The 18,327-nt window shown below is 62.5% G+C and overlaps 2 protein-coding genes across 2 annotated transcripts in view; both read right to left on the minus strand.

The window, feature by feature from the left end:
- LOC140689637 (uncharacterized) overlaps positions 1 to 6,906 on the minus strand; it is a 34,829-nt gene extending 27,923 nt beyond the window's left edge. Inside the window, exons 1-4 of the mRNA XM_072950621.1 lie at positions 6,886 to 6,906; positions 4,611 to 4,626; positions 1,791 to 1,902; positions 1,174 to 1,247 (exon numbers count right to left, since the gene is read on the minus strand). Of these exons, the coding sequence (XP_072806722.1) occupies positions 1,174 to 1,247; positions 1,791 to 1,902; positions 4,611 to 4,626; positions 6,886 to 6,906 (223 nt within the window). The remainder of the gene's footprint in view (positions 1 to 1,173; positions 1,248 to 1,790; positions 1,903 to 4,610; positions 4,627 to 6,885) is intronic.
- A 3,863-nt stretch (positions 6,907 to 10,769) lies between these two features.
- Positions 10,770 to 18,327, minus strand: part of LOC116279800 (uncharacterized) — a 97,195-nt gene continuing 89,637 nt past the window's right edge. Inside the window, exons 52-57 of the mRNA XM_072950622.1 lie at positions 17,508 to 17,581; positions 15,791 to 15,902; positions 15,174 to 15,247; positions 13,458 to 13,569; positions 12,841 to 12,914; positions 10,770 to 10,792 (exon numbers count right to left, since the gene is read on the minus strand). Coding sequence (XP_072806723.1) covers positions 10,770 to 10,792; positions 12,841 to 12,914; positions 13,458 to 13,569; positions 15,174 to 15,247; positions 15,791 to 15,902; positions 17,508 to 17,581 — 469 coding nt within the window. The remainder of the gene's footprint in view (positions 10,793 to 12,840; positions 12,915 to 13,457; positions 13,570 to 15,173; positions 15,248 to 15,790; positions 15,903 to 17,507; positions 17,582 to 18,327) is intronic.

Below are 18,327 nucleotides of genomic sequence, written 5' to 3' on the forward strand. Positions count from 1 at the left end.
TCCTCCACACGTGCAATCAGAGCCGCACCTGGGTCACCGCTCTGCCTCCAGGACCCTGCCTGGCCCTCTCCTCCCCCCCCCCACGAAGTAATCTCCTAGGACCTGCAGGGGCTTCCCCTGGGCGCAAAGTGCACTGGGGAGCTGGGCACCCCGGAGTCCTGCGGGGGAGCTGCCCAAGTGCTCCTGAAGGGACAACGCTGCCCACAGGAGGTAGTCACGCTCCGCTACAATCACCGCTATCCTCAGGGACGTCTGGGTTTTCAGTGCGCTACGAAGCGCGCACTACTTGTGTCCTTCGGCAAACTCAAGTGGGATGTCTGGATCCCACAACTGACACCAAAAGGACCCTACTAGCCCGGGCGCAAAATCCCGCGGCGTGTCATGCTGACGCACAGGAGCAGCTCTGACAGCTTCCAGGGCAGGGCAGGCCCGACCAGGCGCAGGGGTGGGGAGCACGACGGGAGGACGCTGCTGCGCGTCGCAATTCCCCTGCAGGGAAGTAGGCCTCTTCACTGCGGGCTCTTTCCCTGCAAGCCTCTATTTCTTACTACAAAAGCAACATCTACCCAGAGTACACCTGGACGCAGCGGGCCAGGCACATCTCCGTCCCGAGAACAGACGGTCACGGGTTCTGACATTTATCCCACACCAAACAGGTAGACTCAAAGCTGCACAAAGCACACAGGACAAAGCTGGAGGGAGGGCTTTGCCCCTTTCTCAGTTACGAGGATTTCAATGGGCATGCTAAACAGGAGAATCACCTGGCCTCAGCAAGGGAACAAGTCAAACGAGTGACGACACAGGACTCTGCCTCAGTGACCCAGGAGCAACCCCAGGTGCAGGTCGTCAGGAAGGAGTCAGCAGAGCCAGGAGAAGCCAGTGTGGAGCGAGGGCTCACCCTCCGCACGCTATCTCGAGAAACCCACAGCCAAAGTCTGCGGTCCTCGGCTTCTGAGCACTCCCTCGTGGCTTAGGCAGGCACCCGCCAAGGTGACGGGCTCCAGGGACAAGCAGCCCACTGGCCCCTGGGGAGATTGAATTTGAAAGCGAACGACACTCCAGACCCGTCACAGGACACACAGTCTGGAGATGAGGGCGGGAATGGCTTCCGGGAAAACAGGAAGCTCACCTTTCCCAGGACGACGTCCAACGGAGCACGGCCACCCCAGTTACCTGGGCCTCCGGGGCCGCCGCAGGCGGGCGGGAGCTGCCGGCCAATGCCGGGGCCGGGCCAGGTCCTACGTGGGCTGAAAACCACAGAAGGGATGGAGGATTAGGCTCGCCTGCGAAGACTTTGCTGAAGCCACACAAAACCTGGTGAGCCTTCCTTCCCCGTATCCCACTCGTCCCCGCATCAGACCGAGTGGGAGACAGGTCTCGTGACCCTGAGGGAGACACCACAGGCCACGGGTTCAGGTGTCTCTTCCATAGCCGATCAACGGCCGTGGAAGGTCAGGGCTCCACACGCTGCAGACAATGGCAGGGGTGGGCTTCTCCTTCGGGGAGCCCGGAACGTGCTCCCTGTTGAAGGCCCGTGTGCAGAACTGACACGCCTGCCTTCTGTCACAGGCCTCTTACTCCGTAGCACTCTACAAGGGACACCTCCTCCCCAGGGCAGGATTGGGGAGGGTAAGACGCGGTCCATCAATTGCGTCCGCTATGGCACCAGGGGAGCACGGCCGAGAGCCCAGTCAGGGTGGCCCATGCCCTGGGAGGGACCTGGACAGCGATCTGCCCTTCTCCTGCAGTGACGTAAGGAACAAACAGAGGAATCTACGCTTTCATCTTACCAAGTGGAGCATCCGGTACAGGTGAGCGAGGCTGGACAGGGCCCAATGGGGGCCCAGCCTGTGGTGGCCACACGGGCCGGTCCTTGCAAAGGCCGGGATGCTGCAAGGTAACCTGCAGGGCAGAAGGGAGAGCCGTGTCAGGCGACAGAAACGGAGCGACCACCGACAAATGCCGAAACCCAACGCATCAGCTGTCGGCACCGGGCACCCTCCCCACACCCCGCCGGGTGCCCACCCAGCAGCACAGTGCCCCACGCTCCACCCAGCCCTCTGGGGCCTGCAGCCGGCAGCCCGGGCCGCGCAGCAGGACACGGGGGGACAACAATGGCACCACACGACGCCCCCGCTGTCGCCCAGTGGACGAAGCCAAGGGTCCTGCCTGCGAGGATGCACACAGAGCTTCCAGCACTCTGACAAAAGCAGCGCCTTCACAACAGGCAGCCCCTTTGGGCAGGACAGCCCTCCTCGCCACCACCCCAGCTCCACGGGAGCTGGCCCGGCGCCGACCAGGAACACGCAGAAGGGACGGACGTGAAAAGCTCGTCCTCCACACGTGCAATCAGAGCCACACCTGGGTCACCGCTCTGCCTCCAGGACCCTGCCTGGCCCTCTCCTCCCCCCCCCAAACGAAGTAATCTCCTCCGACCTGCAGGGGCTTCCCCTGGGCGCAAAGTGCACTGGGGAGCTGGGCACCCCGGAGTCCTGCGGGGGAGCTGCCCAAGAGCTCCTGAAGGGACAACGCTGCCCACAGGAGGTATTCACGCTCCGCTACAATCACCGCTATCCTCAGGGACGTCTGGGTTTTCAGTGCGCTACGAAGCGCGCACTACTTGTGTCCTTCGGCAAACTCAAGTGGGATGTCTGGATCCCACAACTGACACCAAAAGGACCCTACTAGCCCGGGCGCAAAATCCCGCGGCGTGTCATGCTGACGCACAGGAGCAGCTCTGACAGCTTCCAGGGCAGGGCAGGCCCGACCAGGCGCAGGGGTGGGGAGCACGACGGGAGGACGCTGCTGCGCGTCGCAATTCCCCTGCAGGGAAGTAGGCCTCTTCACTGCGGGCTCTTTCCCTGCAAGCCTCTATTTCTTACTACAAAAGCAACGTCTACCCAGAGTACACCTGGACGCAGCGGGCCAGGCACATCTCCGTCCCGAGAACAGACGGGCACGGGTTCTGACATTTATCCCACACCAAACAGGTAGACTCAAAGCTGCACAAAGCACACAGGACAAAGCTGGAGGGAGGGCTTTGCCCCTTTCTCAGTTACGAGGATTTCAATGGGCATGCTAAACAGGAGAATCACCTGGCCTCAGCAAGGGAACAAGTCAAACGAGTGACGACACAGGACTCTGCCTCAGTGACCCAGGAGCAACCCCAGGTGCAGGTCGTCAGGAAGGAGTCAGCAGAGCCAGGAGAAGCCAGTGTGGAGCGAGGGCTCACCCTCCGCACGCTATCTCGAGAAACCCACAGCCAAAGTCTGCGGTCCTCGGCTTCTGAGCACTCCCTCGTGGCTTAGGCAGGCACCCGCCAAGGTGACGGGCTCCAGGGACAAGCAGCCCACTGGCCCCTGGGGAGATTGAATTTGAAAGCGAACGACACTCCAGACCCGTCACAGGACACACAGTCTGGAGATGAGGGCGGGAATGGCTTCCGGGAAAACAGGAAGCTCACCTTTCCCAGGACGACGTCCAACGGAGCACGGCCACCCCACTTACCTGGGCCTCCGGGGCCGCCGCAGGCGGGCGGGAGCTGCCGGCCAATGCTGGGGCCGGGCCAGGTCCTACGTGGGCTGAAAACCACAGAAGGGATGGAGGATTAGGCTCGCCTGCGAAGACTTTGCTGAAGCCACACAAAACCTGGTGAGCCTTCCTTCCCCGTATCCCACTCGTCCCCGCATCAGACCGAGTGGGAGACAGGTCTCGTGACCCTGAGGGAGACACCACAGGCCACGGGTTCAGGTGTCTCTTCCATAGCCGATCAACGGCCGTGGAAGGTCAGGGCTCCACACGCTGCAGACAATGGCAGGGGTGGGCTTCTCCTTCGGGGAGCCCGGAACGTGCTCCCTGTTGAAGGCCCGTGTGCAGAACTGACACGCCTGCCTTCTGTCACAGGCCTCTTACTCCGTAGCACTCTACAAGGGACACCTCCTCCCCAGGGCAGGATTGGGGAGGGTAAGACGCGGTCCATCAATTGCGTCCGCTATGGCACCAGGGGAGCACGTCCGAGAGCCCAGTCAGGGTGGCCCATGCCCTGGGAGGGACCTGGACAGCGATCTGCCCTTCTCCTGCAGTGACGCAAGGAACAAACAGAGGAATCTACGCTTTCATCTTACCAAGTGGAGCATCCGGTACAGGTGAGCGAGGCTGGACAGGGCCCAATGGGGGCCCAGCCTGTGGTGGCCACACGGGCCGGTCCTTGCAAAGGCCGGGATGCTGCAAGGTAACCTGCAGGGCAGAAGGGAGAGCCGTGTCAGGCGACAGAAACGGAGCGACCACCGACAAATGCCGAAACCCAACGCATCAGCTGTCGGCACCGGGCACCCTCCCCACACCCCGCCGGGTGCCCACCCAGCAGCACAGTGCCCCACGCTCCACCCAGCCCTCTGGGGCCTGCAGCCGGCAGCCCGGGCCGCGCAGCAGGACACGGGGGGACAACAATGGCACCACACGACGCCCCCGCTGTCGCCCAGTGGACGAAGCCAAGGGTCCTGCCTGCGAGGATGCACACAGAGCTTCCAGCACTCTGACAAAAGCAGCGCCTTCACAACAGGCAGCCCCATTGGGCAGGACAGCCCTCCTCGCCACCACCCCAGCTCCACAGGAGCTGGCCAGGCGCTGACCAGGAACACGCAGAAGGGACGGACGTGAAAAGCTCGTCCTCCACACGTGCAATCAGAGCCGCACCTGGGTCACCGCTCTGCCTCCAGGACCCTGCCTGGCCCTCTCCTCCCCCCCCCCCCACGAAGTAATCTCCTCCGACCTGCAGGGGCTTCCCCTGGGCGCAAAGTGCACTGGGGAGCTGGGCACCCCGGAGTCCTGCGGGGGAGCTGCCCAAGTGCTCCTGAAGGGACAACGCTGCCCACAGGAGGTAGTCACGCTCCGCTACAATCACCGCTATCCTCAGGGACGTCTGGGTTTTCAGTGCGCTACGAAGCGCGCACTACTTGTGTCCTTCGGCAAACTCAAGTGGGATGTCTGGATCCCACAACTGACACCAAAAGGACCCTACTAGCCCGGGCGCAAAATCCCGCGGCGTGTCATGCTGACGCACAGGAGCAGCTCTGACAGCTTCCAGGGCAGGGCAGGCCCGACCAGGCGCAGGGGTGGGGAGCACGACGGGAGGACGCTGCTGCGCGTCGCAATTCCCCTGCAGGGAATTAGGCCTCTTCACTGCGGGCTCTTTCCCTGCAAGCCTCTATTTCTTACTACAAAAGCAACGTCTACCCAGAGTACACCTGGACGCAGCGGGCCAGGCACATCTCCGTCCCGAGAACAGACGGGCACGGGTTCTGACATTTATCCCACACCAAACAGGTAGACTCAAAGCTGCACAAAGCACACAGGACAAAGCTGGAGGGAGGGCTTTGCCCCTTTCTCAGTTACGAGGATTTCAATGGGCATGCTAAACAGGAGAATCACCTGGCCTCAGCAAGGGAACAAGTCAAACGAGTGACGACACAGGACTCTGCCTCAGTGACCCAGGAGCAACCCCAGGTGCAGGTCGTCAGGAAGGAGTCAGCAGAGCCAGGAGAAGCCAGTGTGGAGCGAGGGCTCACCCTCCGCACGCTATCTCGAGAAACCCACAGCCAAAGTCTGCGGTCCTCGGCTTCTGAGCACTCCCTCGTGGCTTAGGCAGGCACCCGCCAAGGTGACGGGCTCCAGGGACAAGCAGCCCACTGGCCCCTGGGGAGATTGAATTTGAAAGCGAACGACACTCCAGACCCGTCACAGGACACACAGTCTGGAGATGAGGGCGGGAATGGCTTCCGGGAAAACAGGAAGCTCACCTTTCCCAGGACGACGTCCAACGGAGCACGGCCACCCCACTTACCTGGGCCTCCGGGGCCGCCGCAGGCGGGCGGGAGCTGCCGGCCAATGCCGGGGCCGGGCCAGGTCCTACGTGGGCTGAAAACCACAGAAGGGATGGAGGATTAGGCTCGCCTGCGAAGACTTTGCTGAAGCCACACAAAACCTGGTGAGCCTTCCTTCCCCGTATCCCACTCGTCCCCGCATCAGACCGAGTGGGAGACAGGTCTCGTGACCCTGAGGGAGACACCACAGGCCACGGGTTCAGGTGTCTCTTCCATAGCCGATCAACGGCCGTGGAAGGTCAGGGCTCCACACGCTGCAGACAATGGCAGGGGTGGGCTTCTCCTTCGGGGAGCCCGGAACGTGCTCCCTGTTGAAGGCCCGTGTGCAGAACTGACACGCCTGCCTTCTGTCACAGGCCTCTTACTCCGTAGCACTCTACAAGGGACACCTCCTCCCCAGGGCAGGATTGGGGAGGGTAAGACGCGGTCCATCAATTGCGTCCGCTATGGCACCAGGGGAGCACGGCCGAGAGCCCAGTCAGGGTGGCCCATGCCCTGGGAGGGACCTGGACAGCGATCTGCCCTTCTCCTGCAGTGACGCAAGGAACAAACAGAAGAATCTACGCTTTCATCTTACCAAGTGGAGCATCCGGTACAGGTGAGCGAGGCTGGACAGGGCCCAATGGGGGCCCAGCCTGTGGTGGCCACACGGGCCGGTCCTTGCAAAGGCCGGGATGCTGCAAGGTAACCTGCAGGGCAGAAGGGAGAGCCGTGTCAGGCGACAGAAACGGAGCGACCACCGACAAATGCCGAAACCCAACGCATCAGCTGTCGGCACCGGGCACCCTCCCCACACCCCGCCGGGTGCCCACCCAGCAGCACAGTGCCCCACGCTCCACCCAGCCCTCTGGGGCCTGCAGCCGGCAGCCCGGGCCGCGCAGCAGGACACGGGGGGACAACAATGGCACCACACGACGCCCCCGCTGTCGCCCAGTGGACGAAGCCAAGGGTCCTGCCTGCGAGGATGCACACAGAGCTTCCAGCACTCTGACAAAAGCAGCGCCTTCACAACAGGCAGCTCCATTGGGCAGGACAGCACTCCTCGCCACCACCCCAGCTCCACAGGAGCTGGCCAGGCGCTGACCAGGAACACGCAGAAGGGACGGACGTGAAAAGCTCGTCCTCCACACGTGCAATCAGAGCCGCACCTGGGTCACCGCTCTGCCTCCAGGACCCTGCCTGGCCCTCTCCTCCCCCCCCCACGAAGTAATCTCCTCCGACCTGCAGGGGCTTCCCCTGGGCGCAAAGTGCACTGGGGAGCTGGGCACCCCGGAGTCCTGCGGGGGAGCTGCCCAAGTGCTCCTGAAGGGACAACGCTGCCCACAGGAGGTAGTCACGCTCCGCTACAATCACCGCTATCCTCAGGGACGTCTGGGTTTTCAGTGCGCTACAAAGCGCGCACTACTTGTGTCCTTCGGCAAACTCAAGTGGGATGTCTGGATCCCACAACTGACACCAAAAGGACCCTACTAGCCCGGGCGCAAAATCCCGCGGCGTGTCATGCTGACGCACAGGAGCAGCTCTGACAGCTTCCAGGGCAGGGCAGGCCCGACCAGGCGCAGGGGTGGGGAGCACGACGGGAGGACGCTGCTGCGCGTCGGAATTCCCCTGCAGGGAAGTAGGCCTCTTCACTGCGGGCTCTTTCCCTGCAAGCCTCTATTTCTTACTACAAAAGCAACGTCTACCCAGAGTACACCTGGACGCAGCGGGCCAGGCACATCTCCGTCCCGAGAACAGACGGGCACGGGTTCTGACATTTATCCCACACCAAACAGGTAGACTCAAAGCTGCACAAAGCACACAGGACAAAGCTGGAGGGAGGGCTTTGCCCCTTTCTCAGTTACGAGGATTTCAATGGGCATGCTAAACAGGAGAATCACCTGGCCTCAGCAAGGGAACAAGTCAAACGAGTGACGACACAGGACTCTGCCTCAGTGACCCAGGAGCAACCCCAGGTGCAGGTCGTCAGGAAGGAGTCAGCAGAGCCAGGAGAAGCCAGTGTGGAGCGAGGGCTCACCCTCCGCACGCTATCTCGAGAAACCCACAGCCAAAGTCTGCGGTCCTCGGCTTCTGAGCACTCCCTCGTGGCTTAGGCAGGCACCCGCCAAGGTGACGGGCTCCAGGGACAAGCAGCCCACTGGCCCCTGGGGAGATTGAATTTGAAAGCGAACGACACTCCAGACCCGTCACAGGACACACAGTCTGGAGATGAGGGCGGGAATGGCTTCCGGGAAAACAGGAAGCTCACCTTTCCCAGGACGACGTCCAACGGAGCACGGCCACCCCACTTACCTGGGCCTCCGGGGCCGCCGCAGGCGGGCGGGAGCTGCCGGCCAATGCCGGGGCCGGGCCAGGTCCTACGTGGGCTGAAAACCACAGAAGGGATGGAGGATTAGGCTCGCCTGCGAAGACTTTGCTGAAGCCACACAAAACCTGGTGAGCCTTCCTTCCCCGTATCCCACTCGTCCCCGCATCAGACCGAGTGGGAGACAGGTCTCGTGACCCTGAGGGAGACACCACAGGCCACGGGTTCAGGTGTCTCTTCCATAGCCGATCAACGGCCGTGGAAGGTCAGGGCTCCACACGCTGCAGACAATGGCAGGGGTGGGCTTCTCCTTCGGGGAGCCCGGAACGTGCTCCCTGTTGAAGGCCCGTGTGCAGAACTGACACGCCTGCCTTCTGTCACAGGCCTCTTACTCCGTAGCACTCTACAAGGGACACCTCCTCCCCAGGGCAGGATTGGGGAGGGTAAGACGCGGTCCATCAATTGCGTCCGCTATGGCACCAGGGGAGCACGGCCGAGAGCCCAGTCAGGGTGGCCCATGCCCTGGGAGGGACCTGGAGAGCGATCTGCCCTTCTCCTGCAGTGACGCAAGGAACAAACAGAGGAATCTACGCTTTCATCTTACCAAGTGGAGCATCCGGTACAGGTGAGCGAGGCTGGACAGGGCCCAATGGGGGCCCAGCCTGTGGTGGCCACACGGGCCGGTCCTTGCAAAGGCCGGGATGCTGCAAGGTAACCTGCAGGGCAGAAGGGAGAGCCGTGTCAGGCGACAGAAACGGAGCGACCACCGACAAATGCCGAAACCCAACGCATCAGCTGTCGGCACCGGGCACCCTCCCCACACCCCGCCGGGTGCCCACCCAGCAGCACAGTGCCCCACGCTCCACCCAGCCCTCTGGGTCCTGCAGCCGGCAGCCCGGGCCGCGCAGCAGGACACGGGGGGACAACAATGGCACCACACGACGCCCCCGCTGTCGCCCAGTGGACGAAGCCAAGGGTCCTGCCTGCGAGGATGCACACAGAGCTTCCAGCACTCTGACAAAAGCAGCGCCTTCACAACAGGCAGCCCCTTTGGGCAGGACAGCCCTCCTCGCCACCACCCCAGCTCCACGGGAGCTGGCCCGGCGCCGACCAGGAACACGCAGAAGGGACGGACGTGAAAAGCTCGTCCTCCACACGTGCAATCAGAGCCGCACCTGGGTCACCACTCTGCCTCCAGGACCCTGCCTGGCCCTCTCCTCCCCCCCCCAACGAAGTAATCTCCTCCGACCTGCAGGGGCTTCCCCTGGGCGCAAAGTGCACTGGGGAGCTGGGCACCCCGGAGTCCTGCGGGGGAGCTGCCCAAGTGCTCCTGAAGGGACAACGCTGCCCACAGGAGGTAGTCACGCTCCGCTACAATCACCGCTATCCTCAGGGACGTCTGGGTTTTCAGTGAGCTACGAAGCGCGCACTACTTGTGTCCTTCGGCAAACTCAAATGGGATGTCTGGATCCCACAACTGACACCAAAAGGACCCTACTAGCCCGGGCGCAAAATCCCGCGGCGTGTCATGCTGACGCACAGGAGCAGCTCTGACAGCTTCCAGGGCAGGGCAGGCCCGACCAGGCGCAGGGGTGGGGAGCACGACGGGAGGACACTGCTGCGCGTCGCAATTCCCCTGCAGGGAAGTAGGCCTCTTCACTGCGGGCTCTTTCCCTGCAAGCCTCTATTTCTTACTACAAAAGCAACGTCTACCCAGAGTACAACTGGACGCAGCGGGCCAGGCACATCTCCGTCCCGAGAACAGACGGTCACGGGTTCTGACATTTATCCCACACCAAACAGGTAGACTCAAAGCTGCACAAAGCACACAGGACAAAGCTGGAGGGAGGGCTTTGCCCCTTTCTCAGTTACGAGGATTTCAATGGGCATGCTAAACAGGAGAATCACCTGGCCTCAGCAAGGGAACAAGTCAAACGAGTGACGACACAGGACTCTGCCTCAGTGACCCAGGAGCAACCCCAGGTGCAGGTCCTCAGGAAGGAGTCAGCAGAGCCAGGAGAAGCCAGTGTGGAGCGAGGGCTCACCCTCCGCACGCTATCTCGAGAAACCCACAGCCAAAGTCTGCGGTCCTCGGCTTCTGAGCACTCCCTCGTGGCTTAGGCAGGCACCCGCCAAGGTGACGGGCTCCAGGGACAAGCAGCCCACTGGCCCCTGGGGAGATTGAATTTGAAAGCGAACGACACTCCAGACCCGTCACAGGACACACAGTCTGGAGATGAGGGCGGGAATGGCTTCCGGGAAATCAGGAAGCTCACCTTTCCCAGGACGACGTCCAACGGAGCACGGCCACCCCACTTACCTGGGCCTCCGGGGCCGCCGCAGGCGGGCGGGAGCTGCCGGCCAATGCCGGGGCCGGGCCAGGTCCTACATGGGCTGAAAACCACAGAAGGGATGGAGGATTAGGCTCGCCTGCGAAGACTTTGCTGAAGCCACACAAAATCTGGTGAGCCTTCCTTCCCCGTATCCCACTCGTCCCCGCATCAGACCGAGTGGGAGACAGGTCTCGTGACCCTGAGGGAGACACCACAGGCCACGGGTTCAGGTGTCTCTACCATAGCCGATCAACAGCCGTGGAAGGTCAGGGCTCCACACGCTGCAGACAATGGCAGGGGTGGGCTTCTCCTTCGGGGAGCACGGAACGTGCTCCCTGTTGAAGGCCCGTGTGCAGAACTGACACGCCTGCCTTCTGTCACAGGCCTCTTACTCCGTAGCACTCTACAAGGGACACCTCCTCCCCAGGGCAGGATTGGGGAGGGTAAGACGCGGTCCATCAATTGCGTCCACTATGGCACCAGGGGAGCACGGCCGAGAGCCCAGTCAGGGTGGCCCATGCCCTGGGAGGGACCTGGAGAGCGATCTGCCCTTCTCCTGCAGTGAGGCAAGGAACAAACAGAGGAATCTACGCTTTCATCTTACCAAGTGGAGCATCCGGTACAGGAGAGCGAGGCTGGACCGGGCCCAATGGGGGCCCAGCTGGTGGTGGCCACACGGGCCGGTCCTTGCAAAGGCCGGGATGCTGCAAGGTAACCTGCAGGGCAGAAGGGAGAGCCGTGTCAGGCGACAGAAACGGAGCGACCACCGACAAATGCCGAAACCCAACGCATCAGCTGTCGGCACCGGGCACCCTCCCCACACCCCGCCGAGTGCCCACCCAGCAGCACAGTGCCCCACGCTCCACCCAGCCCTCTGGGTCCTGCAGCCGGCAGCCCGGGCCGCGCAGCAGGACACGGGGGGACAACAATGGCACCACACGACGCCCCCGCTGTCGCCCAGTGGACGAAGCCAAGGGTCCTGCCTGCGAGGATGCACACAGAGCTTCCAGCACTCTGACAAAAGCAGCGCCTTCACAACAGGCAGCCCCTTTGGGCAGGACAGCCCTCCTCGCCACCACCCCAGCTCCACGGGAGCTGGCCCGGCGCCGACCAGGAACACGCAGAAGGGACGGACGTGAAAAGCTCGTCCTCCACACGTGCAATCAGAGCCGCACCTGGGTCACCGCTCTGCCTCCAGGACCCTGCCTGGCCCTCTCCTCCCCCCCCCCACGAAGTAATCTCCTCCGACCTGCAGGGGCTTCCCCTGGGCGCAAAGTGCACTGGGGAGCTGGGCATCCCGGAGTCCTGCGGGGGAGCTGCCCAAGTGCTCCTGAAGGGACAACGCTGCCCACAGGAGGTAGTCACGCTCCGCTACAATCACCGCTATCCTCAGGGACGTCTGGGTTTTCAGTGCGCTACGAAGCGCGCACTACTTGTGTCCTTCGGCAAACTCAAGTGGGATGTCTGGATCCCACAACTGACACCAAAAGGACCCTACTAGCCCGGGCACAAAATCCCGCGGCGTGTCATGCTGACGCACAGGAGCAGCTCTGACAGCTTCCAGGGCAGGGCAGGCCCGACCAGGCGCAGGGGTGGGGAGCACAACGGGAGGACGCTGCTGCGCGTCGCAATTCCCCTGCAGGGAAGTAGGCCTCTTCACTGCGGGCTCTTTCCCTGCAAGCCTCTATTTCTTACTACAAAAGCAACGTCTACCCAGAGTACACCTGGACGCAGCGGGCCAGGCACATCTCCGTCCCGAGAACAGACGGGCACGGGTTCTGACATTTATCCCACACCAAACAGGTAGACTCAAAGCTGCACAAAGCACACAGGACAAAGCTGGAGGGAGGGCTTTGCCCCTTTCTCAGTTACGAGGATTTCAATGGGCATGCTAAACAGGAGAATCACCTGGCCTCAGCAAGGGAACAAGTCAAACGAGTGACGACACAGGACTCTGCCTCAGTGACCCAGGAGCAACCCCAGGTGCAGGTCGTCAGGAAGGAGTCAGCAGAGCCAGGAGAAGCCAGTGTGGAGCGAGGGCTCACCCTCCGCACGCTATCTCGAGAAACCCACAGCCAAAGTCTGCGGTCCTCGGCTTCTGAGCACTCCCTCGTGGCTTAGGCAGGCACCCGCCAAGGTGACGGGCTCCAGGGACAAGCAGCCCACTGGCCCCTGGGGAGATTGAATTTGAAAGCGAACGACACTCCAGACCCGTCACAGGACACACAGTCTGGAGATGAGGGCGGGAATGGCTTCCGGGAAAACAGGAAGCTCACCTTTCCCAGGACGACGTCCAACGGAGCACGGCCACCCCACTTACCTGGGCCTCCGGGGCCGCCGCAGGCGGGCGGGAGCTGCCGGCCAATGCCGGGGCCGGGCCAGGTCCTACGTGGGCTGAAAACCACAGAAGGGATGGAGGATTAGGCTCGCCTGCGAAGACTTTGCTGAAGCCACACAAAACCTGGTGAGCCTTCCTTCCCCGTATCCCACTCGTCCCCGCATCAGACCGAGTGGGAGACAGGTCTCGTGACCCTGAGGGAGACACCACAGGCCACGGGTTCAGGTGTCTCTTCCATAGCCGATCAACGGCCGTGGAAGGTCAGGGCTCCACACGCTGCAGACAATGGCAGGGGTGGGCTTCTCCTTCGGGGAGCCCGGAACGTGCTCCCTGTTGAAGGCCCGTGTGCAGAACTGACACGCCTGCCTTCTGTCACAGGCCTCTTACTCCGTAGCACTCTACAAGGGACACCTCCTCCCCAGGGCAGGATTGGGGAGGGTAAGACGCGGTCCATCAATTGCGTCCGCTATGGCACCAGGGGAGCACGGCCGAGAGCCCAGTCAGGGTGGCCCATGCCCTGGGAGGGACCTGGACAGCGATCTGCCCTTCTCCTGCAGTGACGCAAGGAACAAACAGAAGAATCTACGCTTTCATCTTACCAAGTGGAGCATCCGGTACAGGTGAGCGAGGCTGGACAGGGCCCAATGGGGGCCCAGCCTGTGGTGGCCACACGGGCCGGTCCTTGCAAAGGCCGGGATGCTGCAAGGTAACCTGCAGGGCAGAAGGGAGAGCCGTGTCAGGCGACAGAAACGGAGCGACCACCGACAAATGCCGAAACCCAACGCATCAGCTGTCGGCACCGGGCACCCTCCCCACACCCCGCCGGGTGCCCACCCAGCAGCACAGTGCCCCACGCTCCACCCAGCCCTCTGGGGCCTGCAGCCGGCAGCCCGGGCCGCGCAGCAGGACACGGGGGGACAACAATGGCACCACACGACGCCCCTGCTGTCGCCCAGTGGACGAAGCCAAGGGTCCTGCCTGCGAGGATGCACACAGAGCTTCCAGCACTCTGACAAAAGCAGCGCCTTCACAACAGGCAGCCCCATTGGGCAGGACAGCCCTCCTCGCCACCACCCCAGCTCCACGGGAGCTGGCCAGGCGCTGACCAGGAACACGCAGAATGGACGGACGTGAAAAGCTCGTCCTCCACACGTGCAATCAGAGCCGCACCTGGGTCACCGCTCTGCCTCCAGGACCCTGCCTGGCCCTCTCCTCCCCCCCCCCACGAAGTAATCTCCTCCGACCTGCAGGGGCTTCCCCTGGGCGCAAAGTGCACTGGGGAGCTGGGCACCCCGGAGTCCTGCGGGGGAGCTGCCCAAGTGCTCCTGAAGGGACAACGCTGCCCACAGGAGGTAGTCACGCTCCGCTACAATCACCGCTATCCTCAGGGACGTCTGGGTTTTCAGTGCGCTACGAAGCGCGCACTACTTGTGTCCTTCGGCAAACTCAAGTGGGATGTCTGGATCCCACAACTGACACCAAAAGGACCCTACTAGCCCGGGCGCAAAATCCCGCGGCGTGTCATGCTGACGCACAGGAGCAGCTCTGACAGCTTCCAGGGCAGGGCAGGCCCGACCAGGCGCAGGGGTGGGGAGCATGACGGGAGGACGCTGCTGCGCGTCGCAATTCCCCTGCAGGGAAGTAGGCCTCTTCACTGCGGGCTCTTTCCCTGCAAGCCTCTATTTCTTACTACAAAAGCAACGTCTACCCAGAGTACACCTGGACGCAGCGGGCCAGGCACATCTCCGTCCCGAGAACAGACGGGCACGGGTTCTGACATTTATCCCACACCAAACAGGTAGACTCAAAGCTGCACAAAGCACACAGGACAAAGCTGGAGGGAGGGCTTTGCCCCTTTCTCAGTTACGAGGATTTCAATGGGCATGCTAAACAGGAGAATCACCTGGCCTCAGCAAGGGAACAAGTCAAACGAGTGACGACACAGGACTCTGCCTCAGTGACCCAGGAGCAACCCCAGGTGCAGGTCGTCAGGAAGGAGTCAGCAGAGCCAGGAGAAGCCAGTGTGGAGCGAGGGCTCACCCTCCGCACGCTATCTCGAGAAACCCACAGCCAAAGTCTGCGGTCCTCGGCTTCTGAGCACTCCCTCGTGGCTTAGGCAGGCACCCGCCAAGGTGACGGGCTCCAGGGACAAGCAGCCCACTGGCCCCTGGGGAGATTGAATTTGAAAGCGAACGACACTCCAGACCCGTCACAGGACACACAGTCTGGAGATGAGGGCGGGAATGGCTTCCGGGAAAACAGGAAGCTCACCTTTCCCAGGACGACGTCCAACGGAGCACGGCCACCCCACTTACCTGGGCCTCCGGGGCCGCCGCAGGCGGGCGGGAGCTGCCGGCCAATGCCGGGGCCGGGCCAGGTCCTACGTGGGCTGAAAACCACAGAAGGGATGGAGGATTAGGCTCGCCTGCGAAGACTTTGCTGAAGCCACACAAAACCTGGTGAGCCTTCCTTCCCCGTATCCCACTCGTCCCCGCATCAGACCGAGTGGGAGACAGGTCTCGTGACCCTGAGGGAGACACCACAGGCCACGGGTTCAGGTGTCTCTTCCATAGCCGATCAACGGCCGTGGAAGGTCAGGGCTCCACACGCTGCAGACAATGGCAGGGGTGGGCTTCTCCTTCGGGGAGCCCGGAACGTGCTCCCTGTTGAAGGCCCGTGTGCAGAACTGACACGCCTGCCTTCTGTCACAGGCCTCTTACTCCGTAGCACTCTACAAGGGACACCTCCTCCCCAGGGCAGGATTGGGGAGGGTAAGACGCGGTCCATCAATTGCGTCCGCTATGGCACCAGGGGAGCACGGCCGAGAGCCCAGTCAGGGTGGCCCATGCCCTGGGAGGGACCTGGAGAGCGATCTGCCCTTCTCCTGCAGTGACGCAAGGAACAAACAGAGGAATCTACGCTTTCATCTTACCAAGTGGAGCATCCGGTACAGGTGAGCGAGGCTGGACAGGGCCCAATGGGGGCCCAGCTGGTGGTGGCCACACGGGCCGGTCCTTGCAAAGGCCGGGATGCTGCAAGGTAACCTGCAGGGCAGAAGGGAGAGCCGTGTCAGGCGACAGAAACGGAGCGACCACCGACAAATGCCGAAACCCAACGCATCAGCTGTCGGCACCGGGCACCCTCCCCACACCCCGCCGGGTGCCCACCCAGCAGCACAGTGCCCCACGCTCCACCCAGCCCTCTGGGGCCTGCAGCCGGCAGCCCGGGCCGCGCAGCAGGACACGGGGGGACAACAATGGCACCACACGACGCCCCCGCTGTCGCCCAGTGGACGAAGCCAAGGGTCCTGCCTGCGAGGATGCACACAGAGCTTCCAGCACTCTGACAAAAGCAGCGCCTTCACAACAGGCAGCCCCTTTGGGCAGGACAGCCCTCCTCGCCACCACCCCAGCTCCACGGGAGCTGGCCCGGCGCCGACCAGGAACACGCAGAAGGGACGGACGTGAAAAGCTCGTCCTCCACACGTGCAATCAGAGCCGCACCTGGGTCACCGCTCTGCCTCCAGGACCCTGCCTGGCCCTCTCCTCCCCCCCCCCAACGAAGTAATCTCCTCCGACCTGCAGGGGCTTCCCCTGGGCGCAAAGTGCACTGGGGAGCTGGGCACCCCGGAGTCCTGCGGGGGAGCTGCCCAAGTGCTCCTGAAGGGACAACGCTGCCCACAGGAGGTAGTCACGCTCCGCTACAATCACCGCTATCCTCAGGGACGTCTGGGTTTTCAGTGAGCTACGAAGCGCGCACTACTTGTGTCCTTCGGCAAACTCAAATGGGATGTCTGGATCCCACAACTGACACCAAAAGGACCCTACTAGCCCGGGCGCAAAATCCCGCGGCGTGTCATGCTGACGCACAGGAGCAGCTCTGACAGCTTCCAGGGCAGGGCAGGCCCGACCAGGCGCAGGGGTGGGGAGCACGACGGGAGGACGCTGCTGCGCGTCGCAATTCCCCTGCAGGGAAGTAGGCCTCTTCACTGCGGGCTCTTTCCCTGCAAGCCTCTATTTCTTACTACAAAAGCAACGTCTACACAGAGTACACCTGGACGCAGCGGGCCAGGCACATCTCCGTCCCGAGAACAGACGGGCACGGGTTCTGACATTTATCCCACACCAAACAGGTAGACTCAAAGCTGCACAAAGCACACAGGACAAAGCTGGAGGGAGGGCTTTGCCCCTTTCTCAGTTACGAGGATTTCAATGGGCATGCTAAACAGGAGAATCACCTGGCCTCAGCAAGGGAACAAGTCAAACGAGTGACGACACAGGACTCTGCCTCAGTGACCCAGGAGCAACCCCAGGTGCAGGTCCTCAGGAAGGAGTCAGCAGAGCCAGGAGAAGCCAGTGTGGAGCGAGGGCTCACCCTCCGCACGCTATGTCGAGAAACCCACAGCCAAAGTCTGCGGTCCTCGGCTTCTGAGCACTCCCTCGTGGCTCAGGCAGGCACCCGCCAAGGTGACGGGCTCCAGGGACAAGCAGCCCACTGGCCCCTGGGGAGATTGAATTTGAAAACGAACGACACTCCAGACCCGTCACAGGACACACAGTCTGGAGATGAGGGCGGGAATGGCTTCCGGGAAAACAGGAAGCTCACCTTTCCCAGGACGACGTCCAACGGAGCACGGCCACCCCACTTACCTGGGCCTCCGGGGCCGCCGCAGGCGGGCGGGAGCTGCCGGCCAATGCCGGGGCCGGGCCAGGTCCTACGTGGGCTGAAAACCACAGAAGGGATGGAGGATTAGGCTCGCCTGCGAAGACTTTGCTGAAGCCACACAAAACCTGGTGAGCCTTCCTTCCCCGTATCCCACTCGTCCCCGCATCAGACCGAGTGGGAGACAGGTCTCGTGACCCTGAGGGAGACACCACAGGCCACGGGTTCAGGTGTCTCTTCCATAGCCGATCAACGGCCGTGGAAGGTCAGGGCTCCACACGCTGCAGACAATGGCAGGGGTGGGCTTCTCCTTCGGGGAGCCCGGAACGTGCTCCCTGTTGAAGGCCCGTGTGCAGAACTGACACGCCTGCCTTCTGTCACAGGCCTCTTACTCCGTAGCACTCTACAAGGGACACCTCCTCCCCAGGGCAGGATTGGGGAGGGTAAGACGCGGTCCATCAATTGCGTCCGCTATGGCACCAGGGGAGCATGGCCGAGAGCCCAGTCAGGGTGGCCCATGCCCTGGGAGGGACCTGGAGAGCGATCTGCCCTTCTCCTGCAGTGACGCAAGGAACAAACAGAGGAATCTACGCTTTCATCTTACCAAGTGGAGCATCCGCTACAGGTGAGCGAGGCTGGACAGGGCCCAATGGGGGCCCAGCCTGTGGTGGCCACACGGGCCGGTCCTTGCAAAGGCCGGGATGCTGCAAGGTAACCTGCAGGGCAGAAGGGAGAGCCGTGTCAGGCGACAGAAACGGAGCGACCACCGACAAATGCCGAAACCCAACGCATCAGCTGTCGGCACCG

This window comes from Vicugna pacos, chromosome 27, assembly GCF_048564905.1.
Source record: "Vicugna pacos chromosome 27, VicPac4, whole genome shotgun sequence".
Classification (NCBI taxonomy): domain Eukaryota; kingdom Metazoa; phylum Chordata; class Mammalia; order Artiodactyla; family Camelidae; genus Vicugna; species Vicugna pacos.